Here is a 27,477-nt window from a genome sequence, read left to right on the forward strand (position 1 = left end):
ACATTTCCCATTATTAAATCCCCCTTCTCACCTTCTAAGGCACCAACATTTACTGTAGTCACTCTTTTCCATTTTATATATCTGTAAAAGCTTTTACTATCCGTTTTTATGTTTTGCGCAAGGTCTCACTGATAAACATCCACCAACCATTGCTCAGTTTCCTGCCCATTAAACAATTTTCTGTATATGCTGGCTCACTCCCTTTAATACAATGTGATTCATTTTATTAACAAGCCTTCTATGTGGCACATTATAAAATGTATTTTGAAAATCCATATACACAACATCCACTGTATACATTCCATTATTTCTTCAAAGTACTTTATAATATAAGATCATAAGAAATAGGAGCAGGAGTAGGTCATTCGGCCCTTCAAGCCTGCTCCATCATTCAATAAGATCTTCTACCTCAACTTTACTTTCCTGCCCTATTCCCATATCCCTTGATTCCCTTAGTGTCCAAAAAGCTATCGATGTCTGTCTTGAATTTACTCAATGACTGAACATCCACAGGCCTATGAGGTAGAGATTTCCAAAGGTTCACAACCCTTTGAGTGAAGAAGTTTCTCCTCCTCTCAGTCCTAAATGGCTAACCCCCTAATGAGGCTGTGGTCCCAAGTTCTAGACTCCCCAGCCAGGGGAAGCACCCTCCCAGCATCTGCCCCGTGAAGCCCATTAAGAATTTTATATGATTCAATGAGATCACCTCTCATTCTTCTAAACTCTAGGGAATATACGCCTAGTCTCCTCAATCTCCCTCATAGGAGAATCTCCTCATCCCAGGAATTAATCTAGTGAATCTTTGTTGCACTCTCTTTGAAGGCAAGTATATCCATGGTAAGCAGACCAGAACTGTAAACAGTGAACCAGCTCCCCATTCCCAGATGTTTCATGGTCACTATTACTGATAGTAAATTGAATTTAAATTCTCAAACCACAATGAATTCACGTTATCTGGACTATTAGTCTAAGCCTCTCTATTACAGTAACATAAATACTACATTATTGCCATTTGAATTTGGGCACAAGAGACACCTGAAGTTTGTTTGTCATTTTTGGTATGCGAATCTATCATTTAATGAAACTAGAGAGAGATTTTCCACCTCACACAGGTCATTTCAGACATGACTTGCCTTTTACAAATCCATGTTGGCTTCCCTCAACTAAACTATGTCTTTCGATGTGAGTATTAATATTATCCCACATTATGGGAATTGGCAAGGATGTTTGACAAATTGTGGTCAGATGAGAGCCCCTCTGCTATTTCCTGTCTGATTTCCCTCAGCATTCTTGGGTGCATGCCAACAGAGCCTGGTGCCCTTTCTACTTTAGTTCCATCAGTATTTTTTTAGTGTTACTTCCTTATCTATAGTTATCCTATCTAATTGCTCCTGCTCCTCTTGTATTCTTTCATTCCCCCTATCACATTCTTCTGTGAATACCAAGGCAAAGTTGTCATTTTCTGCATCTCCACCACTGTTGCCCTCCGTAAGATTTCCTTTTCATCTCTAATCGGCCCTACTTTTTCTTTAAGTTATTCACTTTATGTGTGTTTATAAAATGGACGTGCTTATTTGTACTGCACAAATGGCCACCATGCTCCATCCTTTGTCTATGATTGGTCCACTTGGAGGATAAGCCACAGCCTGAAGTTTCACAGGAATGTGTCACTGGAACCGCCCATCCCAAGGTCTCACTGACTTCGCAAATTGTAACTCGATCCACTTTGACTTCCTGAAGTGACAGAGGACAGAGCTCCCCAGAAGACAGCAAGAGCTAGCCAAAGTGCCTTACCCCAGTCCAAGTACATCCCCCCCCTCCATCATAGATGGGGCAGGCATTGTGAACGGATTGTTAACAGGTTTATAAAGTGAATAGTGACAATGTCGTGACTTCTGGCTATCATCCACTCCAACGGTGTTCCTTGTAGGGGGTTGGAAGAACGTGGTCCGTCTTCCCTGAGTTCCCTTTCTCCCCTCCGACCACCCCCTCACCCGTGTCTCTTCACCTCACCCCCCCATGTCTCTCTCCCTCTCTTTCTCTCCCCCAGCCTTTCTCTCCACCAGTCTCTCTCTCACTCTCCCCCCAGTCTCTCTCTCGCTCTTCCCCTAGTCTCTCTCTCGCTCTCCCCCCAGTCTCTCTCTCGCTCTCCTCCCAGTCTCTCTCTCGCTCTCCTCCCAGTCTCTCTCTCGCTCTCCCCCCAGTCTCTCTCTCGCTCTCCCCCAGCCTGTCTCTCTTGCTCTCCACCAGCCTCTCTCGCTCTCTCCACCAGTCTCTCGCTCTCTCCACCAGTCTCTCGCTCTCTCCACCAGTCTCTCGCTCTCTCCACCAGTCTCTCGCTCTCTCCACCAGTCTCTCGCTCTCTCTCTCCATCAATCTCACTCTCTCCACTCCCCTCAGCTTGTCTCACTCTCCCCCCAGCCTCTCTCTCCTCCAGTCTCTCTCTCTCCCCACCAGCCTCTCTCTCCTCCAATCTCTCTCTCTCTCTCCACCAGTATCGCTGGATCACTCTCCACCAGTCTCTCTCTCTCTCTCCATCAGTCTCCCTCTCTCTCTCTCTACCAGTCTCTCTCTCTCTCTCTCCACCAGTCTCTCTCTCTCTCTCTCTCTTTACCAGTCTCTCTCTCTCTTTCTCTCCACCAGTCTCTCTCTCTCTCTTTCTCTCCACCAGTCTCTCTCTCTCTCTCCACCCCCTCTCAGCCTGTCTCACTCTTCCCCCAGTCTCTCTCTCCCCCATTCTCTCTCAGCCCCCTTCTCTGCTCGCTGCCGCCGCTCTCGGCCGCCCACTGGCCCTCTCAGCACCACGAGGAGGGAATGATTCGGGGCCGGGAGGTGGGGGGGCAGAGTTTGACAGGTGGCGGAGCTTGTCACATATTTTTCCCCTTACTCACCAGTCTTTCCACATACCTCCTCTGAGCCTTTCTAGTTTTTTGTTTGCTTCCTCTCTATATCCACCTTGATTTTCAGTTGTATTATTAGCCCGAGATGTATCATATGCCTCTTTTCAAGTCTGATTTTAATTTCTCTCCTCATCCAAGGAACTCTAGCTTTCACTGCATATTGCTTCATGGGGGAATATGTATAGTCTGAATCCAAATCACCTATTGTTTGGAGGTTTCCCATTGTTTGTGCTCTATTTAAAGAAGAACTGGGCGTTCTCTCAGTGACCTGGCCGATATTCTTCCCTCAATCAAGACATACAAACAATAGACTAATTTAACTCACTGCTATTTGTGGGGTCTGCTCACAAAATTGCTGCTGTATTTTTTAAATTGTTCTTGAGATGTGAGCAACAATTATTGGCCATCTCTAGTTGCCCTCAGGGAATTAAGAATCAACCATGTAGTGTGGGACAAGAGGCAGACCAGGTAGGGGTAAGATGTTCCCTTCTCGGAAGAACTTTAGTAACATAAGATTTTACAACAATCCAGCTGCTTGCATGGTCACTGTCTAGCATCAGCCCTCAAATGGACAGATTTCCATTCGCACCTCCTCAGAAAATTAAGCAGTCCATGCCCGCATGCAGCAAGACCTGGACGACATTCAGACTTGTGCTGATAAGTGGCAAGTAACATTCGCACCGCACAAGTGCCAGGCAATGACCATCTCCAACAAGCGAGTCTAACCACCTCCCCTTGATAGTCAATGGCATTACCATCGCCGAATCCCCCACCATCAACATCCTGGGGGTCACCATTGACCAGAAAGTTAACTGGACCAGAGACATAAGTACTGTGGCAACAAGAGGGCATCAGAGGATGGGTATTCTACGGTGAGTGTCTCACCTCCTGACTCCCCAAAGCCTTTCCAGCATCTACACGGCACAAGTCAGGAGTGTGATGGAATACTCTCCACTTGCCTGGATGAGTGCAGCTCCAACAACACTCAAGAAGCTCGATACCATCCAGGACAAAGCAGCCCGCTTGATTGGCACTGCATCCAGCACCTTAAACATTCACTTCCTCCACCACCAGCATACAGTGGCTGCAGTGTGTACCATCTATGAGATGCACTGCAGCAACTCCCCAAGGCTTCTTCTTCAGCACCTCCCAAACCCGCGACCTCCGCTACCTAGAAGGACAAGGGCAGCAGGCGAATGGGAGCACCATCACCTCCAAGTTCCCACCAAGTTGCATACCATCCTGACTTGGAAATATATCGCCATTCCTTCATCGTCGCTGAGTCAAAATCCTGGAACTCCCTCCCTAACAGCACTATGGGAGTACCTTCACCACACGGACTGCAGCGGTTCAAGAAGGTGGCTCACCACCACCTTCTCAGGGGCAATTAGGGATGGGCAATAAATGCTGGCCTTCCCAGCGATGCCCACATCCCGGAACGAATAATTTTTTTTTACTGAATACAATTTCACAACTTGCTTTGTTGAGACCCAGAGCTCATAACTAGCGCTGTAATGGAATCTTTGATTAAGACTGCCAACCCCCCTTTTTTCCCTATTCTTGTCTCTCTGAATATTTTGTCACCAGAAATGTTCAGTTCTCAGTCCTAAGCCATATCTCTGCTTATACCGTACCCCCTTCATATTGTGCCTCCAGTTCAGCAGCTTTATTCACATTACTTTGTGCATTGGCATATATAGAACTCAAACCTTCCTTTATCTGTTTGGCATTTTTACTTCACCCTTCTTCTGAACTGTCTTTCTCTTTTGACGTTCTTTGTCCTATTGGTACAGTAGCATCGTGGTTATGTTACTGGACTAGTAATTCAAAGGCTGGACGAATGATCTGGGCCACAAGTTCAAATCCCACTATGACAGCTGAGGGAGTTAAATTCAATTAATTAAATAAATCTGGAATATAAAGCTAGCAATGACCATGAAACCACTTTTTTTTCCATAAAAATCCATCAGGTTCACTAATGTCAGTTAGGGAAGGAAACCTGCTGTCCTTACCCAGTCTGACCTATATGTGACTCCAGACCCACAGCAATGTGATTAACATAGAAACAGAAACATAGAAAATAGGTGCAGGAGTAGGCCATTCGGCCCTTTGAGCCTGCACCGCCATTCAATATGATCATGGCTGATCATGCAACTTCAGTACCCCATTCCTGCTTTCTCTCCATACCCCCTGATCCCTTTAACCGTAAGGGCCACATCTAACTCCCTTTTGAATATGTCCAACGAACTGGACTCAACAACTTTCTGAGGCAGAGAATTCCACAGGTTCAGAATTCTCTGGGTGAAAAAGTTTTTCCTCATCTCGGTACTTTATGGCTTACCCCTTATCCTTAGACTGTGTCCCCTGGTTCTGGACTTCCCCAACATCGGGATCATGACTAGAATTGGAGGACCGCAGAGCTCCCAGAGGACCCAAATGCTCAATGTCCACCATATATGTTCTCCTCCTGATTGTAAAGAACTTAAACAGCTTCCTGGACACAAGGACCATAATATAAATGCAAGCTGTTGCTGAATCAATTTTTTTTTTAAAAATTGATAAATTTCAAACCTGAAAATTCCCAAGCACTTCTCCTGTTACGTGACCCAGCACTGATTTGACATCATCGATGGTGTAACATGCCAAAGGATCCTCGGTCGTGGTCTCCATTACTTCCTTATCCTCCTCAGCCTCCGGCTCCACCCCAACCTACAAAACAATGTCAGCGGGTGGATGATTTACAGCAACATGTCTCTGTGAACAAAATCTTGAATAACCATGAGCTGTGAAAATCTGTCAATACCTCAGCTACTGATTCCTCTGGTGACTGCAGTAGTACATAGGACGAGTAGATATCCCAGCTTAAACTCTCCTCCAGTGGTGAAGAGAATGGATATCCTGGCTTAGTAACTTCAACCTCAAGCTTAAAACAAGATCATATTTTAGGGTCACAAATAAGCTTGTGTGTCCAGTTCCTTGCACTATGATAAACACATAAAAAAGATGTCAAATTACCTGTATACTTATATCATAAAATACCTCGAACAGTTTGCACCTAGTGACGCCTGCTTCTGTTTCAGGGCTTTTGTGTAGCTTTTCCTCAGTTCCTTCAGCCAAAATATTTTCGATGGGGTTTCCCACCAGATTATTCGGATGCAAAGAGCTTCCCTCTGTGACACAGCTCCTGGCTGCTATTAAGAACATAAGGAATAGGAGCAGGCCATTTGGCCCCTCGAGCCTGCTCCACCACTCAATAAGATCATGGCTGATCTGATCATGGACTCAGCTCCACTTCCCTCCCCGTTCCCCATAACCCTTTACTCCCTTATCGCTCAAAAATCTGTCTATCTCCACCTTAAATATATTCAATGACCCAGCCTCCACACCTCTGAGGCAGAGAATGCCATATATTTACAGCCCTCTGAGAGAAGAAATTTCTCCTTATCTCAGTTTTCAATGGGCAGCCCCTTATTCTAAGACTATGGGCTAGATTTTCTATTATTTTTGCATGCATAATGCCCACTTAGCGTCCATTTTACCGCTGAAATGAGGTGTAACGCCCAGATATTGCCCATTTAGCCATAAAATGGAAACTGACGCCCATTTTTTGGACACTTATCGCTGAGCGTTACTTTCGGCATGTACGTAACGCTGGGCAAAAATACCGCCCGCCCACCTTTTTTTGGGTGGAATCATTTGAATGGGCGAAACCAGCGCCCATAATATCGCTCAGCGTTACTTTCGGCACGTAATTAACGCCGAGATTCAGTAATACTGACCGTCCACTTTTTTTGTCGTAAAGATCACATTTGCTGAAACTAACGCCCAGTATATTGCCCAGCGTCACTTTCACCACCTCGCACATATCTCGCCCAAAACACCGCTCTGAAAAAGTGGAACTGTTCTGAACTAATCACAGCGGTGTGGACGCCATTTTTCAAATTACAGGTCGCTTCATTGAGAAGGCTGCTTCAACTTCGGGGGAGTTTGGATTGACTCTAGAGTTCTTCTCAGGGGAAGTGAACATCTCAACAGACATCTTTTCAGACGATTGGGTTTTACTGTAGGTATCTTTTAATATTGAAATTATTGCCTCTGATCAATCGGTATTGTACTTTTATTGGAATGGGACCAGCCATTTCTCAGCCTGCATCGATTAATACACAGATGCTGCAGAGTGCAAATGGCACAACGTCTAATGCACACCATTATGTGCCAAATCTAAGACGTACCAGAATGAGGAGGTGGTCCAGGCCATACATACCCCGCACTTACAGGAAGAGGGCTTACCTCGATGTGTCCGAGAAAACCTGCCTTCGGAGACTGCGCTTCCACAAGGTGGTGATTACTGAAATATGCCAGCTCATCAGCGCAGATCTGCAGCCTGCCATCACCTTCAGGACATCACTGTCCGTCGAGATCAAGGTCATCAAGGTCTTTCTACAGGTCCGGTGCCTTTCGGGCCTCGGCGGTCGACATTTCCCCTCTGTCTCACCATGCCACACATCGCTGCATTAGACAGGTCACAGAGGCCCTGTACATGCGTAGGACGGACATAATCAGCTTTCCCATGACCACGGAGGTTCAGACTGACAGGGCTGGAGCATTCTACCGCATTGCTAAGTTCCCCAAGATGCAGGGAACAATACCGCCATGCAGGCACCTTCTGTTGGTCGGAGCATAAAGCAGGAATTAGTGGAAGCTTGTAAAAAGGGAACAGCAATAATCATGGGTGATTTTAACCTCCATATTGATTGGACAAATCAAATTGGTCAGGGTAGCCATGAGGAAGAGTTCAGAGTGCATAAGGGACTCTGTAACGGAAGTATATAACGGAACCAACCAGGGGGCAGGTTATCTTAGATCTGGTCCTGTGTAATGAGACAGGATTAATAAACAATCTCCTAGTAAAGGATCCCCTTGGAATGAGTGATCATGGCATGATTGAATTTCAATTCAGATGGAGGGTGAGAAAGTTGGATCTCTAACCAACAGACTAAGATTAAATAAAGGAGACTATGAAGGTATGAGGGCTGAGTTGGCTAAAGTGGACTGGGAAAATAGATTAAAGTGTAGGACAGTTAATGAACAGTGGTGTACATTTAAGGAGATATTTCACAACTCTCAAGAAAAATATATTCCAGTGAGGAGGAAAGGGTGTAAGAGAAAAGATAGCCATCCGTGGCTAACTATGCAGGCTCGAAGGGCCGAATGGCCTATTCCTGCACCTATGTTCTATCTATTTTCTATCTATAAAGAAATAAAGGACGGTATCCAATTAAAAACAAGGGCATACAATATGGCCAAAACTAGTGGGAGGACAGAAGATTGGGAAGCGTTTAAAAGCCAATAAAGAATGACTTAAAAAATGATTAAGAAAGGGAAGATAGACTATGAAAGTAAACTAGCATGAAATATAAAAACAGATAGCAAGAGTTTCTATAGGTATATAAAAAGGAAAAGAGTGGCTAGAGCAAATGCTTGTCCCTTAAGAGGAAGAGACCAGGGAATTAGTAATGGGGAACATGGAGATGGCACAAACTCTGAACAAATATTTTGTATCAGTCTTTATGGTAGAGGACACTAACAATATTTCAACAGTGGATGGTCAAGAGGCTACCGGGGGAGGAACTTAACACAATCACAATCACTAAGGAGGTGGTACTCAGTAAGATAATGGGACTAAAGGCAGATAAATCTCCTGGACCTGATGGCTTGCATTCTAGGGTCTTAAGTGAAGTAGCGGCAGGGATTGTGGATGCATTGGTTGTAAATTACCAAAATTCCCTGGATTCTGGGGCGGTACCAGCAGATTGGAAAACTGCAAATGTAATGCCCCTATTTAAAAAAGGAGGCAGACAAAAATCAGGAAACTACAGACCAGTTAGCCTAACATCTGTGATTGGGAAGATGTTGGAGTCCATTATTAAAGAATCAGTAGCAGGACATTTGGAAAAGCAAAATTCGGTCAGGCAGAGTCAGCATGGATTTATGAAGGGGCAGTCTCGTTTGACAAATTTGCTAGAATTCTTTGAGGATGTAACAAACAGGGTGGATAAAGGGGAACCAGTGGATGTGGTGTATTTGGACTTCCAGAAGGCATTTGATAAGATGCCACATAAAAAGTTATTGCACAAGATAAAAGTTCACGGGGTTGGGGGTAATATATTAGCATGGATAGAGGATTGGCTAACTAACAGAAAACAGAGAGTCGGGATAAATGGTTCATTCTCTGGTTGGCAATCAGTAACCAGTGGGGTGCTGCAGGGATCAGTGCTGGGACCCCAACTATTTACAATCTATATTAACGACTTGGAGGAAGGGACTGAGTGTAACGTAGCCAAGCTTGCTGATGATACAAAGATGGGAGAAAAAGCAATGTGTGGGGACACAAAAAAGGACATAGACAGGCTAAGTGAGTGGGCAAAAATTTGGCAGATGGAATATAATGTTGGAAAGTGTGAGGTCATGCACTTTGATTTTTTTTGCCAAAGAGCAAATTATTATTTGAAAGGAGAAAGATTGCAAAGTGCTGCAGTACAGCGGGACCTGGGGGTACTTATGCATGAAACACAAAAGGTTACTATGCAGGTACAACAAGTGATCAGGAAGGCCAATGGAATTTTGGCCTTTATTGCAAAGGGGATGGAGTATAAAAGCAGGAAAATCTTGCTACAGTTGTACAGGGTATTAGTGAAGCCACACCTGGAATACTACGTGCAGTTTTCGTTTCCATATTTACGAAAGAATATACTTGCTTTGGAGGCAGTTTTGAGAAGGTTCACAAGGTTGATTCCGGGGATGAGGGGTGTCATGTATGTACATGCTGTTTATAGCCACCAGATGGTGTCATTGTTGGGGGCCACTGAGCAGCACGCACATGATGCTGCTCTGGTATAAAAGGCCAGCCATTTTGAGTAAGACACTTTGAGACTAAATAAAGAACAGCCAAGGTCGTACCTTGCTTAGGTAAACAGTGCTCAGTTTGAACCTTTATTGCATACATAACATTTGGCAGCAAGAATATAAGAACCTTTGTTTGCAAAATGAGCACGAGAGCGATTCGTGGAGGGAAAAGATTGGGCAGACTTTGTGAGCCGTTTGAACCAGTACTTCGTGGCCAACAAAATGAAGGGGGTCGACGATGCAGATCGGTGCCGGGCCGTGTTCCTCACTGTGTGCGGTTCAAAGATCGACGGTCTGATAAAGAATCTACTCATGCCTAGTGATCCAACATAGAAAACGTACAAGTAGTTGTGTACATTGGTACGGGAGCACTCAAGCCAGATGACGGCATCATCATCACGAGATACAAGTTTTATACACACGTTCAATTGGAGGGCCAGAGCGCGGCGGAACTCGTTGCCGACCTGAGACGTCTAGCGGGACTGTGCAAGTTTGGGACAGTGTTGGCAGACATGCTGCGGGACTTCTTTGTTATCGGTATCAACCACGAGGTGATCCTGCGCAAACTTCTGATGGTGGAGGAGTTGAATTTAAAAAGGGGCCATCCAGATCGCTCAATCATGTACGACGACGGACAGGAGTCTAAAGCAAATGTCAGTGAAGAACCGAACCTCGGCAAGTACTGTAAATGCGACTGATTCGGCGTTCGGCAGAGCGGCACATGGCAGGGCCTATCCGGCTGTGTTTGCGAAACCTGTGGCTGCCCAAAGTCCGCCAGTGGGAATGTATCCGACTTCTCCATGTTGGCGTTGTGGAGGAAATCATCGGCACCAGCAGTGCCGATTTAAGCAAAATAGTTGCAAAGGCTGTCTGAGAGTGTGACATCTCCAGCGCAAGTGTCCACAGATGAGCAAACGAGCTGCAACACATCACGTGGAGGATGAGAGTCAGACTAGCGCAGATCCCGATACGCAATCCGAGATGCCAGTGGAGGAAGTGTATGGACTGTACTCTTTCATAACCAAGAGTAAACCAATTTTGATTGTGAAGTTTAATGGAATACCGATATCGATGGAACTGGACACAGGGACGAGTCAATCGATCATGAACGAGAGGGCATTTAATAAGCTGTGGGATATTAAGACTGTGAGGCCCAGGCTGAGCCCTATTAACACCAAGGTGCGCACGCACACCAAAGAACTGATAAGGTGATTGGCAGTGCACAAATTAACGTGTCGTATAACGATGTGGTTCATGAGTTACCGCTGTGGATTGTTCCAGGCAATGGCCCAACGCTGCTCGGCATGAGCTGGTTGGAGAAAATGAGATGCGACTGGAACGAGATAAAGGTGTTGTTGTCGGAGGAAGATACATGTGCCCAAGTATTGAGCAAGTTCGCCTTGCTGTTCGAACCGGTTTTCGGCAACTTCACGGGAGTCAAGGTGCAAATCCACGTGGACTCAGATGCAAGACCCGTCCATCATAAAGCTCGGGCAGTGCTGTACATGATGAGGGAGAAGGTTGAAATCGAACTGGACAGACTCCAGCGTGAAGGGATCATATCACCGGTCAAATTTAATGAATGGGCCAGCCCCATTGTTCTGTGCTGAAAAGTGATGGCACAGTCAGAATCTGTGGAGACTACAAGGCTATGATCAACAGGGTTTCGAAACAAGATCGGTACCTGTTACCGAAGGCTGATGACTTGTTTGCAATGCTAACCAAAGGGAAGTTGTTCACAAAACTGGACTTGACGTCAGCCTATATGACACAGGAGTTGGTCGAGACGTTGAAGTGTCTTACGTGCATTAACACGCACAAAGGACTGTTTATTTACCACAGATGCCCGTTTGGAATTCGCTCGGCTGCAGCAATATTCCAGAGGAATATGAAAAGTCTACTGAAGTCCGTTCCCAGAACCGTCGTGTTCCAAGATGACATCCTGAGCACTGGTCGTGACTCCAAGGAACATCTGAAGAATCTGGAAGAGGTTCTACTGCGTTTAGACAGAGTGGGACTCAGACTTAAACGCTCGAAGTGCATCTTAATGCACCAGAGGTCGAATTCCTCGGGAGGAAAATTGCCGCTGATGGCATCAGACCTACTAACGTGAAAACCAAAGACATCAAGAATGTACCCAAGCCGCAGAACGTGACGGAGCTGCATTCGTTCCTGGATCTACTCAACTACTTTAGTAACTTTCTATCTAAATTGAGCACCTTACTTAATATGCTATTGAGAAAAGGCAACAACTGGGTATGGGGCGCTTGCAAGAAAGTCACCAATCTGCTTTGCTCGAACAAGCTGCTGGTACATTATGACCCATGTAAACATTTAGTTTTGGCCTGTGATGCAGTGTCATCTGGAATTGGTTGCGTGTTACAACAAGCCAGAGTCAGGGAAACTTCAATCTGTCGCGTATGCATCCAAAGGTTTGTCGGAAGCAGAAAGAACCTACAATATGGTAGAAAAAGAAGCTTTAGCGTGTGTACGGTGTACGGTGTTAAAAAGATGCATCAATACCTGTTCGATCTGAGGTTCGAATTAGAGACCGATCACAAGCTGCTCATTTCGTTGTTTTCCGAGAGCAAAGGTATCAAACCCATGCTTCATCCTGCATCCAAAGCTGGGCGCCGACATCATCTGCCAATGATTATGTCATTCACCACAGAGAATTGTGCCGATGCTTTGAGCCGGTTGCCGTTGCCCACACCGGAGGTGGAAATGCCACAACCGGTAGATTTAATGTTAATCATGGATTCTTTTGAGAGTGAAGGCATCCCTGTCACGGCTCAACAAGTTAAGATCTGGATCAGCCAGGACCCGATATTATCGGTGGTAAAGGGTTCTGTTATGTATGTAAACCTGTAATTACCATGTCTAACCACCAGAGGACTTATCCCCTGGAGTCCCAAGGGATCCCACAATCCCTGGAGAGCATCCATATATAAGGAAGCCTCACAGCCTGGAGAGGCACTCAAATCTGTAATAAAGGACTACTGTCACACTTACTTTGAGCTTGCAGTATCTAGTCTGACTCTTTATTGAAGACATAACAACTGGCGATGAGATACAGATGACGAACCCCAAAGCAACAATGCAGAGAACTGTGGGCATCCTGGAGAAATATTTGGAGGGAGATGATTGGGAAACCTTCGTGGAGCGACTTGACCAATAATTAGTGGCCAACGATCTGGAAGGAGAAGGGAACGCTGACAAACGAAGGGCGATCCTCCTCACCGTTTGCGGGGTACTAACGTATGGCCTCATGAAAAACCAGCAAAACCCACAGCCAAGTGGTACGATGAGTTGTGCACACTGGTCCGGGAGCATCTAAACCTGAAGGAAAGCGTTCTGATGGCGAGGTATCGGTTCTACACGTACAAGAGGTCTGAAGGCCAGGAAGTGGCGAGCTAAGGCACCTTGCAGGACATTGCGAATTTGAAGGACACTTGGAGCATCTGCTCAGGGACTTCTTTGTACTTGGCATTGGCCATGAAGTAATACTTTGCAAACTTTTGACTCTAGAGACCCCAACCTTGAGTAAAGCCAGAGCGATAGCCCAGGCATTTATCTCCACCAGGGACAATACCAAACAAATTTCCCAGCACACTAGTGCTGCTGCAAGTACTGTGAACAAAGTAAAGTTGTTTTCGAATCAAAATGCACATGGCACGCCTGTAGCTGCACATCCGCAGATGACTCAGAGTCCGCCATCAAGGGTGGTGAATATAAGGCCATTAACACCTTGTTGGCGCTGCGGGGGTGATCATCGATTCCATTCATGCCGCTTCAAAGGATACGTTTGCAAGGGCTGTGGAACAATAGGACACCTCCAACGTATGTGCAGGCGAGCTGCAAACCACTATGTTACAGAGGAGGACAGATCCACGGTGGATCATGACGAACCAGAGCCTCAAGACCAGGAGGCAGAGGTATATGGGGTGCACACATTTACCACAAAGTGTCCCCCGTTAATGCTGAAGGTTGAATTAAATGGACTCCTGGTGTCCATGGAGCTGGACACTGGCGCTAGCCAGTCCATAATGAGTAAAATGACTTTCGATAAGCTGTGGTGCAACACGGCTTCAAGGCCAGTCCTGACTCCCATTCATACCAAACTTAGAACATTCACAAAGGAACTGATTCCCGTAATTGGCAGTGCTACCGTAAAGGTCTCCTACGATGGAGCGGTGCATGATTTACCACTCTGGGTGGTACCAGGCGATGGCCCCATGCTGTTCGGCAGGAGCGGGCTGGGAAAGATACACTGGAACTGGGACGAAGTCAGAGTGCTTTCATCTGTCGACGACACCTCATGTACCCAGGTCCTAATCAAGTTACCCACTCAGTTCAAACCAGGCATCTGGAAGTTCCAAGGAGCAAAAGCGCAGATCCATTTGATTCCAGGGGCACGACCCATCCATCACAAGGCGAGAGCGAGACCTTACATGATGAGAGAGGGTGGAGATCGAGCTGGACAGGCTGCAACGAGGGAAGTTATTGTGTTCCTAACACACATGAGGCTGCACACTGGGAGGTTAAAGTAACAGTGACCTCAGTCTTTAATAAGACACTTCAGTGAGAAACAGGCCTTAGGGACCGGCTTATATATAGTGCTCCCAAGGGATGCTGGGATTCCTTGGGACTTCAGGGGATGAGCTCCCTGGTGGTGGAACATGGGAGTGCATGCTTTACAGATACACAACATCACCCCCACCCCAAAGTCAAAGGGAAAACTATTTACAAGGTAAGGCGGTAGGGAGCCTTTCTTTCCCTGGTGGACCGCCTCGGTACAAACGTCTGTTCTGGTGTGTTGGCTGTGCCCTTGCTGGACTGGCGTGTTGTTGGCCCTGCAGGGCTGCTAGGTGAGCCTGGCCTTGCTGGGCTGTTGGGCGTGATTTCCTGGTCCGGCGTGGTGTCGTTGATCCTTTGGGTGTGTGTTGTGGGCTCGAAAAAGGTGGTGTCTGCTGTGGGTTGTTCAGAGCAGTCTGTGAACCGCAGCCTCGTTTGGTCCGGGTGCTTTATGCAAATTTGTCCATTGTCTAGTTTGACTACAAACATCCTATTCCCTTCTTTAGCTATCACCGTGCCCGCGATCCACTTGGGTCCATGTCCATAGTTTAGCACATACACAGCATCATTCAGATCAATTTACCGTGACACAGTGGAGCGACCATCATTTACATTTTGTTGCTGCCGCCTGCTCTCTACCTGATCATGCAGGTTGGGGTGAACCAGTGAGAGCCTGCTTTTAAGTGTCCTTTTCATGAGTAGCTCAGCCGGGGGCACCCCTGTGAGCGAGTGGGATCTTGTGCGGTAGCTGAGCAGTACTCGGGACAGGCAGGTTTGGAGTGAGCCTTCTGTGACTCGTTTAAGGCTCTGTTTGATGGTTTGCCCATTGGAGGCTGGTTTAAACAGGGCCGAGGTGACATGTTTGATCCCATTGCGAGTCATGACTTCTTTAAATTCGGCACTGGTGAAACATGGCCCGTTGTCACTGACCAGTATGTCAGGCAGACTGTGGGTGACAAATATGGTCCTCAAGCTTTCAATGGTGGCGGTGGCGGTGCTTCCCGACATTATTTCACGTTCAATCCATTTTGAAAAAACATCCACCACCACCAGGAGCATTTTACCGAGAAACGGGCCCGCATAGTCGACATGGATCCTCGACCATGGTCTGGAGGGCCAGGACCACAAACATAGTGGTGCCTCTCTGGGCGCGTTGCTCAACTGAGCACACACGCTGCATTGCCGTGCACAGGACTCGGTAAGTCAGAGTCGATACCGGGCCACCACACATGGGATCTGGCTATCGCTTTCATCATTATTATATCTGGGTGTGTGCTGTGGAGATCCGAGATGAACGTCTCCCTGCCCTTTTTTGGTAGCACTACGCGGTTACCCCACAACAGGCCGTCTGGCGAAATGGACAGCTCGTCCTTTCGCCGCTGGAACGGCTTGATTGGCTCTTGCATTTCAACGGGGATGCTGGCCCAGCTCCCATGCAGTACACAGTTTTTTTTACAAGAGACAGCAGAGGATCTTGGCTGGTCCAAGTCCTAATCTGGCGGGCTGTGACAGGTGATTTATCATTTTCAAACGCTTCCATGAAAATCAACAAGTCTGCGGGTTGTGCCACCATCAACAAGTTTGCAGGCTGCGCCATTTCCACCCCCGTGGTGGGCAATGGTAGCCGACTGAGAGCATCCGCACAGTTCTCGGTGCCTGGCCTGTGGCGGATGGTATAGTTATACGCTGATAGCGCGAGTGCCCACCTTTGTATGCGGGCTGAGGCATTAGTATTTATCCCCTTGTTTTCAGCGAACAGGGATGTGAGTGGCTTGTGATCGGTTTCCAGCTCAAATTTGAGGCCAAACAGGTACTGATGCATTTTCTTTACCCCGAACACACAGGCTAATGCCTCTTTCTCAATCATGCTGTAGGCCCTCGCGGCCTTGGACAAGCTCCTGGAAGCATAGACGACAGATTGCAACTTCCCCGCAACGTCAGCTTGTTGTAATACATACCCGACTCCGTACGACGACGCGTCACATGCTAGCACAAGTCTTTTACACGGGTTATACAATACAAGCAGCTTGTTGGAGCATAAAATGTTTTTGGCTTTCTCAAAAGCAATTATTTGTTTTTTTCCCCATACCCAGTTCTCACCTTTGCGCAATAACACATGTGGGGACTCTAAGAGGGTGCTTAACCCCGGTAGGAAGTTACCAAAATAGTTGTCTCGTCCCAGGAACGACCGCAGCTCCGTGACGTTCTGTGGCCTGGGCGCGTTCCTGATAGCCTCTGTCTTGGCGTCTGTGGGCCGAATGCCATCCGCCGCGATCTTTCTCCCCAAAAACTCCACTTCTGTTGCCATGAAGACACATTTCGACCTCTTCAGCCGCAGCCCTACGCGATCCAGTCGTTGGAGGACCTCCTCCAGGTTTTATAGGTGCTCGGCGGTGTCCTGACCCGTGACCAATATGTCGTCCTGAAAGACCACTGTGCGCGGTACCGACTTGAATAGGTTCTCCATATTTCTCTGGAAGATCGCTGCAGCTGTCCGAATTCCAAACAGGCATCTGTTGCAGATGAACAGTCCCTTGTGCGTGTTGATGCAGGTGAGGCCCTTCGAAGACTCCTTCAGCTCCTGCGTCATGTAGGCCGAAGTCAGGTCGAGCTTGGTGAACATCTTGCCTCCTGCCAGCGTCGCAAATAGCTCTTCTGCCTTAGGTAGCGGGTATTGGTCCTGTAGCGAGAAACGATTAATAGTTACTTTATAATCGCCGCAAATCCTGACCGTGCCATCACTTTTGAGTACTGGAACAATCGGGCTGGCCCACTCGCTGAATTCCACTGGGGAGATGGTGCCCTCGTGTTGCAGCCTGTCCAGCTCGATTTCCACTCTCTCCCGCATCATGTGAGGTACCGCTTGCGCCTTGTGGTGAATGGGTCATGCCTCTGGGACCAAGTGGATCCGCACCTTCACGCCAAAAAGGAAGGAAATTTGTTAAGAACCTGGGTACATGAGGCCTCATCGACATGTGATAGCGCTCGGATGTCATCCCAGTTCCAGCGGATTTTGCCCAGCCAGCTCCTTCTAAGCAGTGTGGGGCCATCGCCCAGGACAATCCAGAGTGGCAGTTCGTGCACCGTGCCCTTGATAGGTGACCTTGACCATGGCGCTGCCCAGGACAGTGATAAGCTCTTTGGTGTACGTTCTCAGTTTGGTGTGGATGGGGCTCAGGGCTGGCCTGAATGCCTTGTTGCACCACAGTCTCTCAAACATCTTTTTAATCACGATGGATTGGCTAGCGCCAGTGTCCAGTTCTATGGCTACGGGTAAGCCATTCAATTTTACGTTTCGCATTATATGTGGACATTTCATCGAATATGTGCGCACCCCGTGTACTTCAGCATCTGCCTCCTCTCTCGGAGGCTCGAAATTGCTTTGATCCACCATAGACCGATCTTCCTCTGCCATGTGGTGGTTAGCAGATTTTGCAGAGCTTGCAGCTCGTTTGCAAGCTCGTTGGAGGTGCCCCATTGTTCCACAGCTCTTGCAAACATACCCTTTGAAGCGGCATGAATAGGCTGAATGGAAGCCTCCACAACGCCAACAAGGTGTGAACTGCCTTGCATTCATCCTTTGTTGGGGATTCTGAGTCATCTGGGTCACCTGAGGTCTGCTAGCAGACTCGTGGGTTCTGCCCTGTACATTTCTGCTCGCAAACACAGTTCCAGTTAATTTATGAACATTGCTAGCAATTATGTGCTGAGAGATTTGTTTGGTGTTATCACTGGTGGACATAAACGCCTGTGCTATCGCAATGGCCTTACTGAGGATCGGTGTCTCTGCAGTCAAAAGTTTTCGTAGGATGGTCTCGTGGCCAATGCCCAGTACAAAAAAGTCTGAGCATTTGCTCCAGGTAGCCATCAAACTCTCATTGTCCTGCAAGTCGCCTTAGCTCGGCGATGTAGCTCGCTACTTCCTGACCTTCAGATCGATGGCACGTGTAGAACCGATACCTCGCCATCAGCATGCTCTCCCTCAGGTTAAGATGCTCCCGAACCAGTGTACACAGCTCCTCATACGACTTATCTGTGGGTTTCACCGGAGCCAGCAGATTCTTCATGAGGCTGTTGGTCGGTGCCCCGCAGACTGTGAGGAGGACCGCTCTCCTTTTTACAGCGCTTCCTTCTCCGCCCAGCTCGTTTACTACAAAGTACTGGTCTAGCCATTCGACATAGGCTTCCCAATCCTCACCCTCCGAGAACTTCTCCAGGATGCCCACAGTTTGCTGCATCTTTGCGTTGGATTCGTATTCTCGTCACCAGTTATTGTGTTCCTAACACAGATGAGGCTGCACAGTGAGGCTAAAGTAACAGTGACCTCAGTCTTTAATAAGACACTCCAGAGTGAGGAACAGGCCTTTGGGGCCGGCTTATATAGTGCTCCTAAGGGATGCTGGGATCCCTTGGGACTTCAGGGGATGAGCTCCCTGGTGGTGGAACATGAGAGTGCATGCTTTACAGATACACAACAGAGGGGGCATAATTTCGCCGATCGAATTCAATGAGTCGGCCAGTCCGATTGTTCCAGTCCTCAAGGGAGATGGCACCGTCAGAATCTGTAGTGATTACAAAGTAACTATCAATCGTTTCTCACTGCAGGATCAATACCCGCTACAAAAAGCAGAAGACCTATTGCGACGCTGGCGGGAGGGAAAACGTTCACGAAGCTGGACTTGACCTCGGCCTACATGACGCAGGAGCTGGAAGAATCTTCAAAAGGCCTCACCTGCATCAGCACGCACAAAGGTCTTTTCGTTTATAACAGATGCCCGTTTGGGATTCGATCGGCTGCGGCAATATTCCAGAGAACATGGAAAGCTTGAAGTCGGTCCCGCGCACCGTGGTCTTCCAGGACGACATCTTGGTTACAGGTCGGGACACCGTCGAGCACCTGGAGGAGGTTTTTCGTCGGCTAAATCGCGTGGGACTCAGGCTAAAATGTTCGAAGTGCGTTTTCCTGGCGCCTGAAGTGGAGTTCCTGGGGAGAAGAATCGCGGCGGACGGCATCAGGCTCACTGATTCGAAGACGGAGGCAATCAAAAACGCACCAAGGCCACAGAACGTGACGGAGCTTTTGGTCGTTTCTAGGACTCCTGAACTACTTTGATAACTTCTTACCGGGTCTTATCACATTGTTAGAACCCCTGCACTCTTTACTGCGTAAAAGGAGATGAATGGGTATGGGGTAAAAGCCAAGAAAATGTCTTTGAGAAAGCTGGGAAGCTGTTATGTTCAAACAAATTGCTTGTGTTGTACGATCCATGTAAAAGTTTGGTACTAGCCTGTGATGCGTCGTCATACAGGGTTGGGTGTGTACTGCAACAAGCTAATGAATTTGGGAAATTGCAACCGCTTGCTTATGCATCCAGAAGTCTGTCTAAGGCTGAGAGGGCCTGCAGGATGATCGAAAAAGAAGCATTGTGTGTTTACGGGATAAAGAAAATGCATCAATATCTGTTCGGGCTCAAATTTGAATTGGAAATCAACCATAAGCCGCTTATATCCCTCTTTTCTGAAAATAAGGGGATAAATACGAATGCATCGGCCCGCATCCAGAGATGGGTGCTCACGTTGTCCACATACAACTAAACCATCCGCCACAGAAAACTCTGCCGATGCGCTCAGTAGGTTACCATAGCCCGCCACCGGGGTGGAGATGGCACAGCCTGCAGATCTAGTTATGGTAATGGAAGCATTCGAGAGTGAGCTATCACCTGTTACCACCTGACAGATTAGAACCTGGACAAGCAAGGACCCCTTACTGTCCTTAATAAAAAAACTGCGTGCTCCACAGGAGTTGGTCCAGTGTCCTGTTAAGAGATGCAGGAAGAAATAAAACCGGCGCAAATGTGAAATGTCTGTTCAGGCAGACTGCCTCCTATTAGGTAATCGGGTAGCTGTGCCAAAAAAGGGCAGGGACACTTTCATTAGTGATCTCCACAGTACCCACCCAGGCATTGTAATGATGAAAGCGATAGCCAGATCCCACGTGTGGTGGCCCGGTATCGATGCAGACTTAGAGTCCCGTGTGCACAAATGTAATACATGTTCCCAGTGCACCCAGGGAGGCGAAACTAAGTTTATGGTCCTGGCCCTTCAAACCGTGGTCTAGGGTTCACGTCGACTATGCAGGCCCATTCTTGTGAAAAATGTTTTTAGTGGTTGCACATGTGTACTCCAAGTGGATTGAATGTGTGATAATGTCGGCAAGCACGTCTACTGCCACCATTGCAAGCCTACGGGCCATGTTTGCCACGCACGGCCTGCTTGATGTCTTTGTAAGTGACAATGGGCCTTGTTTTACTAGTGCCGAATTCAAGGAATTCATGACCCGCAATGGGGTCAAACATGTCACGTCTGCCCCGTTTAAGCCAGCGTCCAACGGTCAGGCAGAACGAGCAGTTCAAACAATCAAGCAGAGCTTGAAAAGGGTAACTGAAGGCTCACTGCAGACTCGCTTATCCCGAGTCCTGCTTAGTTACCGCACAAGACCCCACTCGCTCACCGGGGTCCCTCCCGCTGAACTGCTCATGAAAAGGGCACTTAAGACAAGGCTCTCGTTAGTCCACCCTGATCTACACGAACAGGTAGAGAGCAGGCGGCTTCAACAGAATACATATGATCGTGCAAATGTGTCACGAGAAATTGAAGTAAATGATCCTGTATTTGTTTTGAGCTATGGACAAGGTCCCAAGTGGATTGCTGGCACTGTTTTGGCCAAAGAGGGGAGTAGGGTGTTTGTGGTCAAACTCGCAAATGGACTCACCTGCAGAAAACACTTGGACCAAACCAAACTCAGATTTATAGACTATCCAGAACAACCCACAATAGACTCTACCTTTTTCGACCCTCCAACACACACACACACACGTGGCAACCGACCCAGCGGTTGACCACAAAGCAGAACCCATCACCGCCAGCAGTGCAGCAAGGCCAGCTGCGCAGCAGCCTAGTGGAGGCCCAACAAACGACTCACCGTGCATTTGCACCGAGACGATCAACCAGGGAAAGGAAGGCCCCAGATCGACTCACATTGTAAATAGTTACACTATTGACTTTGGCGGGGGTGGGGGGGCGTGTTATGTATGTAAACCTGTAATTGACATGTCTAACCACCAGAGGGCTTATCCCCTGGAGTCCCAAAGAATCCCACAATCCCTTGGGAGCACCCATATATAAGGAGGCCTCACAGGCTGGAAAGACACTCTGAGATTTGTAATAAAGGACTAAGGTCACACTTAGTTTGAGCTTGCAGTATCTAGTCTGACTCTTTATTCAAGACATAACAGGTTGCATCCTCAAAGGGGATTGGTCTGCCATACCTAAGCAAATGTGCGAGGAGGCCAAATCGTACATTCGTCGCAAGGCCGAACTGTTTATTCAAGCAGATTGCATATTGAGGGGCAATCGTGTTGTAATGCCTAAGAAAGGGAGAGAGAAGTTTGTGCGTGAGTGACACAGCACACATGCTGGTATAGTGATGATGGCGACCATCGCCAGGTCCCACATATGGTTGCCAGGAATTAATTCTGAGCTGGAAGTATGCATGCATCAGTGCAACACCTGCATGCAGCTCAGCAAACCACCAGCAGAATCGCCGCTGAGTCTGTGGTCATAGCCATCAAACCTTGGTCCAGAAACTATATAGATTTTGCAGGTCACTTCCTGGGCAAGATGTTTTTAGTGGTGGTGGATACTTATTCGAAGTGGATAGAATGCATAATCACGTCAGCCAGTACGTCCACGGCAACCATAGAGAATCTCAATGTCATGTTCGCGACACATGGTCTGTCTGACATAGTGATGAGCGACAATGGGTCGTGCATCACCAGTCAGGAATTTCAGGAGTTTGTAAAACTCAATGGCATAAAACATGCAAGGTCAGCACCGTTCAAGCCCGTGTCCAACGGGCAAGCAGAACGTGCAGTACAAATTATCAAGCAAAGCATGAGAGTAACCCAAGGGTCACTGCAGACCCGCTTGTCTTGCATACTGCTGAGTTATAGGACAAGAACCCACACACTCACAGGGGTCTCGCCTAATGAACTCATGATGAAAAGAGGTCTTAAGACCAAGTTATCGCTTGTACACTTGGATTTAAGTAATCACGTTAAATACAGAAGACAGAGTCAACAAGGGTACCATGATCGCGTAACTGTGTCATGCGAGATTTCTGTTAATGATCCTGTATATGTGTTGAATTAAGATCAGGGTCCCAAATGGATCGCTGGTACGGTCATGGCCAAGGAGGGCAACAGAGTATTTGTTATTAAGCTCAAGAATGGGCAAACTTGCAGGAAACACATGGATCAAACAAAACTGAGGCACACAGATGAGCCAAGTGCAGTCAGACGAAGAAACCATCGACGACCAACCAACCTACCAGCAGCCTTCAGTGGACTCGAGGGTCATCAGTGAACCTGGAATTTCCATCTTGTTCAATAAAAATGGACTTGCAATTCCTGACATGGCCACAGCCACCCCCAACAAGTCAGTCATCCAGCCACTAGCCACAACAGACTCCACACACTCACCCAAGGCTGGAATTGAACTGAGACAGTCAACGCAGGAGCACAAAGCATCGGACGGTCTCAACCTGTGAAAGACTGTGATAAGATCTCAGAGGAGGGTATTGTCATGTATGTACATGCTGTTTTTAGCCACCAGATGGTGTCATTGTTGGAGGCCACTGAGCAGCACGCACATGATGCTGCTCTGGTATAAAAGGCCAGCCATTTTGTGAGTCAGACACTTTGGAACTAAATAAAGCACAGCCAAGGTTGTACCTTGCTTAGTTAAACAGTACTCAGTTGGAACCTTTATTGCATACATAACAAGGGGGTTGACATGAGGAAAGGTTGAGTAGGTTGGGCCTCTACTCAATGGAATTCAGAAGAATGAGAGATCATCTTATTGAAACGTATAAGATTATGAGGGGGCTTGACAAGGTGGATGCAGAGAGGATGTTTCCACTGATGGGGGAGACTAGAACCAGAGGGCATAATCTTAGAATAAGGGGACCGCCCATTTAAAACTGAGATGAGGAGAAATTTCTTCTCAGAGGGTTGTGGATCTGTGGAATTCACTGTCTCAGAGAGCTGTGGAAGTTGGGACATTGAATAAATTTAAGACAGAAATAGACAGTTTTTTAAATGATAAGGGATTAAAAGGGTTATGGAGAGAGGGCAGGGAAGTGGAGCTGAGTCCATGATTGGATCAGCCATGATCGTATTAAATGGCGGAGCAGGCTCGAGGAGCCGTATGGTCTACTCCTGCTCCAATTTCTTACGTTCTTATGTTATGTTCTCAGGACCAGAGCTTTTTCGCAACAGAAAAGAATTTCACTCCCTGAAGGTCGACCACAGCCAGATAATAATGGCAGTGAATACCAAATGTCCGGGCAGTTAGTAAGTGATCTTAAAGTTTTTAAGTGATTGTAACTGAAAACTTTAAAGTTTGTTACAAGAACAGTTTTATTAAAGTTAAGTTAAGTACAAAATATATTGTACATTATTTGTTGCATTATTAACACAACTTTTGAAGTAAAGAAGAATCATTTCCATCATTTGTTTAACACAACACAACATTACGGAACAGGCTCAAACAGTAAACATGTCCATGTGGAATAGTTGTTGCTGAGCCCTCAGGCAGCAAAGTGTTCACATGAGCTGCTGGTGCAAGGCTCAAGCAATCGTTAAAGGGGCACGATGGCCCGCCCTCCTCCGCCGTCATGCATGGCTTCCTCGTCGTCCTGCTCGTCATCTTCATCTTCCTCATCATTATCATCAGCTACTCTCACTGCAGGTGGGTCTTCTACCAGCTGCTGCTGCCTCATGATGGTTAAGTTGTGCAGCCTGCAGCAGACAACAGTGAACTGACCGACAATCTCAGGGGATTATAGCAAGTAGCCTCCGGAATGGCCCAGGCATTGGAAACACTTTTTCAAGATGCCAGTAGTCCTCTCTATGATGCTGCATGTCGCAATGTGCGACATGTTATATTCACTGTCAGCTTTCGTCCGGGATACGCGTAGGGGGAGTCATGAGCCAGGTGGCGAGGCCATACCCTTTGTTTCCCAGTAGCCTGCACTGCCCTTCTGGCTGCTGCTGCTGAAACATGGCAGATATAATGCTGTCGTGTAGGATGAACGCATCATGGGTGCTCCCAGGGTATTTTGCATCGACTGACATGATGCGATGCATGTCATCACACATGAGCTGTACATGAATGGAGTGGAAGCCTTTTCTGTTCCTGTAAATCTCGGAATCCTCCAAAGGTGCTCGCAAGGCGATGTGGGTACAATCAATGCAACCCTGTACATTTGGGAAGTTAGCAATTCTGGAGAAGCCCAAAACCCTGTCACGTATTGCCTAGGCGGTCATGGGGAACTTTATGTAGTCATTCCTCCGGGCATATAGTGCAGCTGTCACCTGCCGAATGCAGACATGTGTTGTATGTTGAGAAATGGTGCACACATCCCCAGTTGTAGCTTGAAATGATCCGGTGGTATAGAATGAAAGTGCAGCTGTAACCTTCATTTCGACTGACAAAGCAGTCCTCCTGACACTTCCAGGTTGCAGGTCTGCTTTCATCAACTCACAGATCACAGTTACAACTTCTTTGCAGAAACGCAGCCTTCTGACACAGTCTGCATCACTCAGTTGCAGGTATGAACGCCTGTCTCGATATACCAGAGGTGGGTAAGGCCTCCTGCCCAGTACCCTGTGGGCTCCGAGGTTCCTCATGCGATGACATCGAATCATTTGTCTCCTCCGTAGCACCATGATGCAGAAGGCTCGCACAAGGTATGGCATTGTCAGTATTGCGCCCATGGTTAAATTATACCTTTGCAAGAAGCTCAAAACGGCGGGAAGGCAGGCAGGACAGGTTCCTTGTTGTCTCTCCCCAAGGTCTGTATGGACCACACCCAGGTCTCAGCAGTCTTCTGACTTCTCCGTCCGCCCCACCACCCCCCCGGGGCTCATTGCAGTCTTGTGACTTCTCCTCCCCCAGGCTCATTTGCTGCCTGGTGCAGTCTTCCAATCACCACCTCCACGCCCCCCCAGCCTTGTTTTGCAGCCAAGCCCTGAGCCCATGTCCGGGCGCGGGGCCGATTCTGCTGGCCAATGTTACAACCCTTCAGCACTGTTTGAAGATGTTCAATGGTGGTGTGTGAGTAAAAAAAAAAAAATGAAAACTCCAGAATTCCATGAAACTTCCATGTACTTCATTGAAAGGTTAAAAAAAAAGTCATCTTTATTATGGATATTTAAAGTATTCTTGACTCCCTCCAAAAAACTTTGATGAAAAACAATGGCACCATTCAGCGCCGATTTCTCAGAAGGTTTTTCGGGAGTGGCCAGGTACGCTAACGTAGCAGAAACTTTTGGGGGGCAAACTGTGAAAAATCATCAAAACTGGCACAGACACGATGTCAAAAAAACCCAACGTAAAAAAAAATCGGGACTAACTCAGTTACACTGGCACAGATTCCTGGGGGAATCTTTGATTTAAATACTTATGCCAAAAAAAGGCACAAATGACCCAGTAAAATTGAGCCCATGGAAAACCAGAGTGTGACAGGAAGGGACAGAGCGTATAAAGATAAGAGTGCACCAGAAAGTAGAATCAGTAAGGGAAAAGGGAAAAAGACAACATTAAAAAGCTCTTTATCTGAATGCATGCAGCATTCATAACAAGATAGATGAGTTGACGGCACAAATAGAAATAAATGGGTATGATCTGATCGCCATAACAGAGATGTGGTTGCAAGGTGACCAAAGCTGGGAACTGAATATTCAGGGGTATTTGACATTTTGGAAGGAGAGGCAGAAAGGAAAAGGAGGTGGGGTAGCTCTGTTAATAAAGGGCGAGATCAGTGCAGTAGTGAGAAATGGTATTGGCTCAGAAGATCAAGTTTGGCTGGAGATAAGAAATAATAAGGGAAATAAGTCACTGGTGGAAGTAGTCTATAGGCACACTAACAGTAGCTGCACTGTAGGACAGAGCATAAATCAAGAAATAATGGAGGCTTGTAGGAAAAGTAATAATCATGGGCGATTTTAATCTTCACATAGATTGGACAAATTAAATTGGCAAAAGGAGCCTTGAGAACGAGTCCATAAGAGTGTATTCGGGATGGTTTCTTGGAACAATACATAGAAACATAGAAAATAGGTGCAGGAGCAGGCCATTCAGCCCTTCTAGCCTGCACCGCCATTCAATGAGTTCATGGCTGAACATGAAACTTCAGTACCCCCTTCCTGCTTTCACGCCATACCCCTTGATCCCCCGAGTAGTAAGGACTTCATCTAACTCCCTTTTGAATATATTTAGTGAATTGGCCTCAACTACTTTCTGTGGTAGAGAATTCCACAGGTTCACCACTCTCTGGGTGAAGAAGTTTCTCCTTATCTCGGTCCTAAATGGCTTACCCCTTATCCTTAGACTGTGACCCCTGGTTCTGGACTTCCCCAACATTGGGAACATTCTTCCTGCATCCAACCTGTCCAAACCCGTCAGAATTTTAAACGTTTCTATGAGGTCCCCTCTCACTCTTCTGAACTCCAGTGAATACAAGCCCAGTTGATCCAGTCTTTCTTGATAGGTCAGTCCCACCATCCCGGGAATCAGTCTGGTGAATCTTCGCTGCACTCCCTCAATAGCAAGAATGTCCTTCCTCAAGTTAGGAGACCAAAACTGTACACAATACTCCAGGTGTGGCCTCACCAAGGCCCTGTACAACTGTAGCAACACCTCCCTGCCCCTGTACTCAAATCCCCTCGCTATGAAGGCCAACATGCCATTTGCTTTCTTAACCGCCTGCTGTACCTGCATGCCAACCTTCAATGACTGATGTACCATGACACCCAGGTCTCGTTGCACCTTCCCTTTTCCTAATCTGTCACCATTCAGATAATAGTCTGTCTCTCTGTTTTTACCACCAAAGTGGATAACCTCACATTTATCCACATTATACTTCATCTGCCACGCATTTGCCCACTCACCTAACCTATCCAAGTCACTCTGCAGCCTCATAGCATCCTCCTCGCAGCTCACACTGCCACCCAACTTAGTGTCATCCGCAAAT

The 27,477-nt window shown here is 47.2% G+C and overlaps 1 protein-coding gene across 1 annotated transcript in view; it reads right to left on the reverse strand.

Moving 5' to 3' along the window:
* Nucleotides 1–15,787, reverse strand: part of cabcoco1 (ciliary associated calcium binding coiled-coil 1) — a 57,717-nt gene extending 41,930 nt beyond the window's left edge. Inside the window, exons 1-4 of the mRNA XM_070874062.1 lie at nt 15,715–15,787; nt 7,191–7,294; nt 5,704–5,823; nt 5,472–5,609 (exon numbers count right to left, since the gene is read on the reverse strand). Coding sequence (XP_070730163.1) covers nt 5,472–5,609; nt 5,704–5,823; nt 7,191–7,294; nt 15,715–15,787 — 435 coding nt within the window. The remainder of the gene's footprint in view (nt 1–5,471; nt 5,610–5,703; nt 5,824–7,190; nt 7,295–15,714) is intronic.
* Between the last annotated feature and the right edge of the window lie 11,690 nt (nt 15,788–27,477).

This window comes from Pristiophorus japonicus, chromosome 3, assembly GCF_044704955.1.
Source record: "Pristiophorus japonicus isolate sPriJap1 chromosome 3, sPriJap1.hap1, whole genome shotgun sequence".
NCBI lineage: Eukaryota > Metazoa > Chordata > Chondrichthyes > Pristiophoridae > Pristiophorus > Pristiophorus japonicus.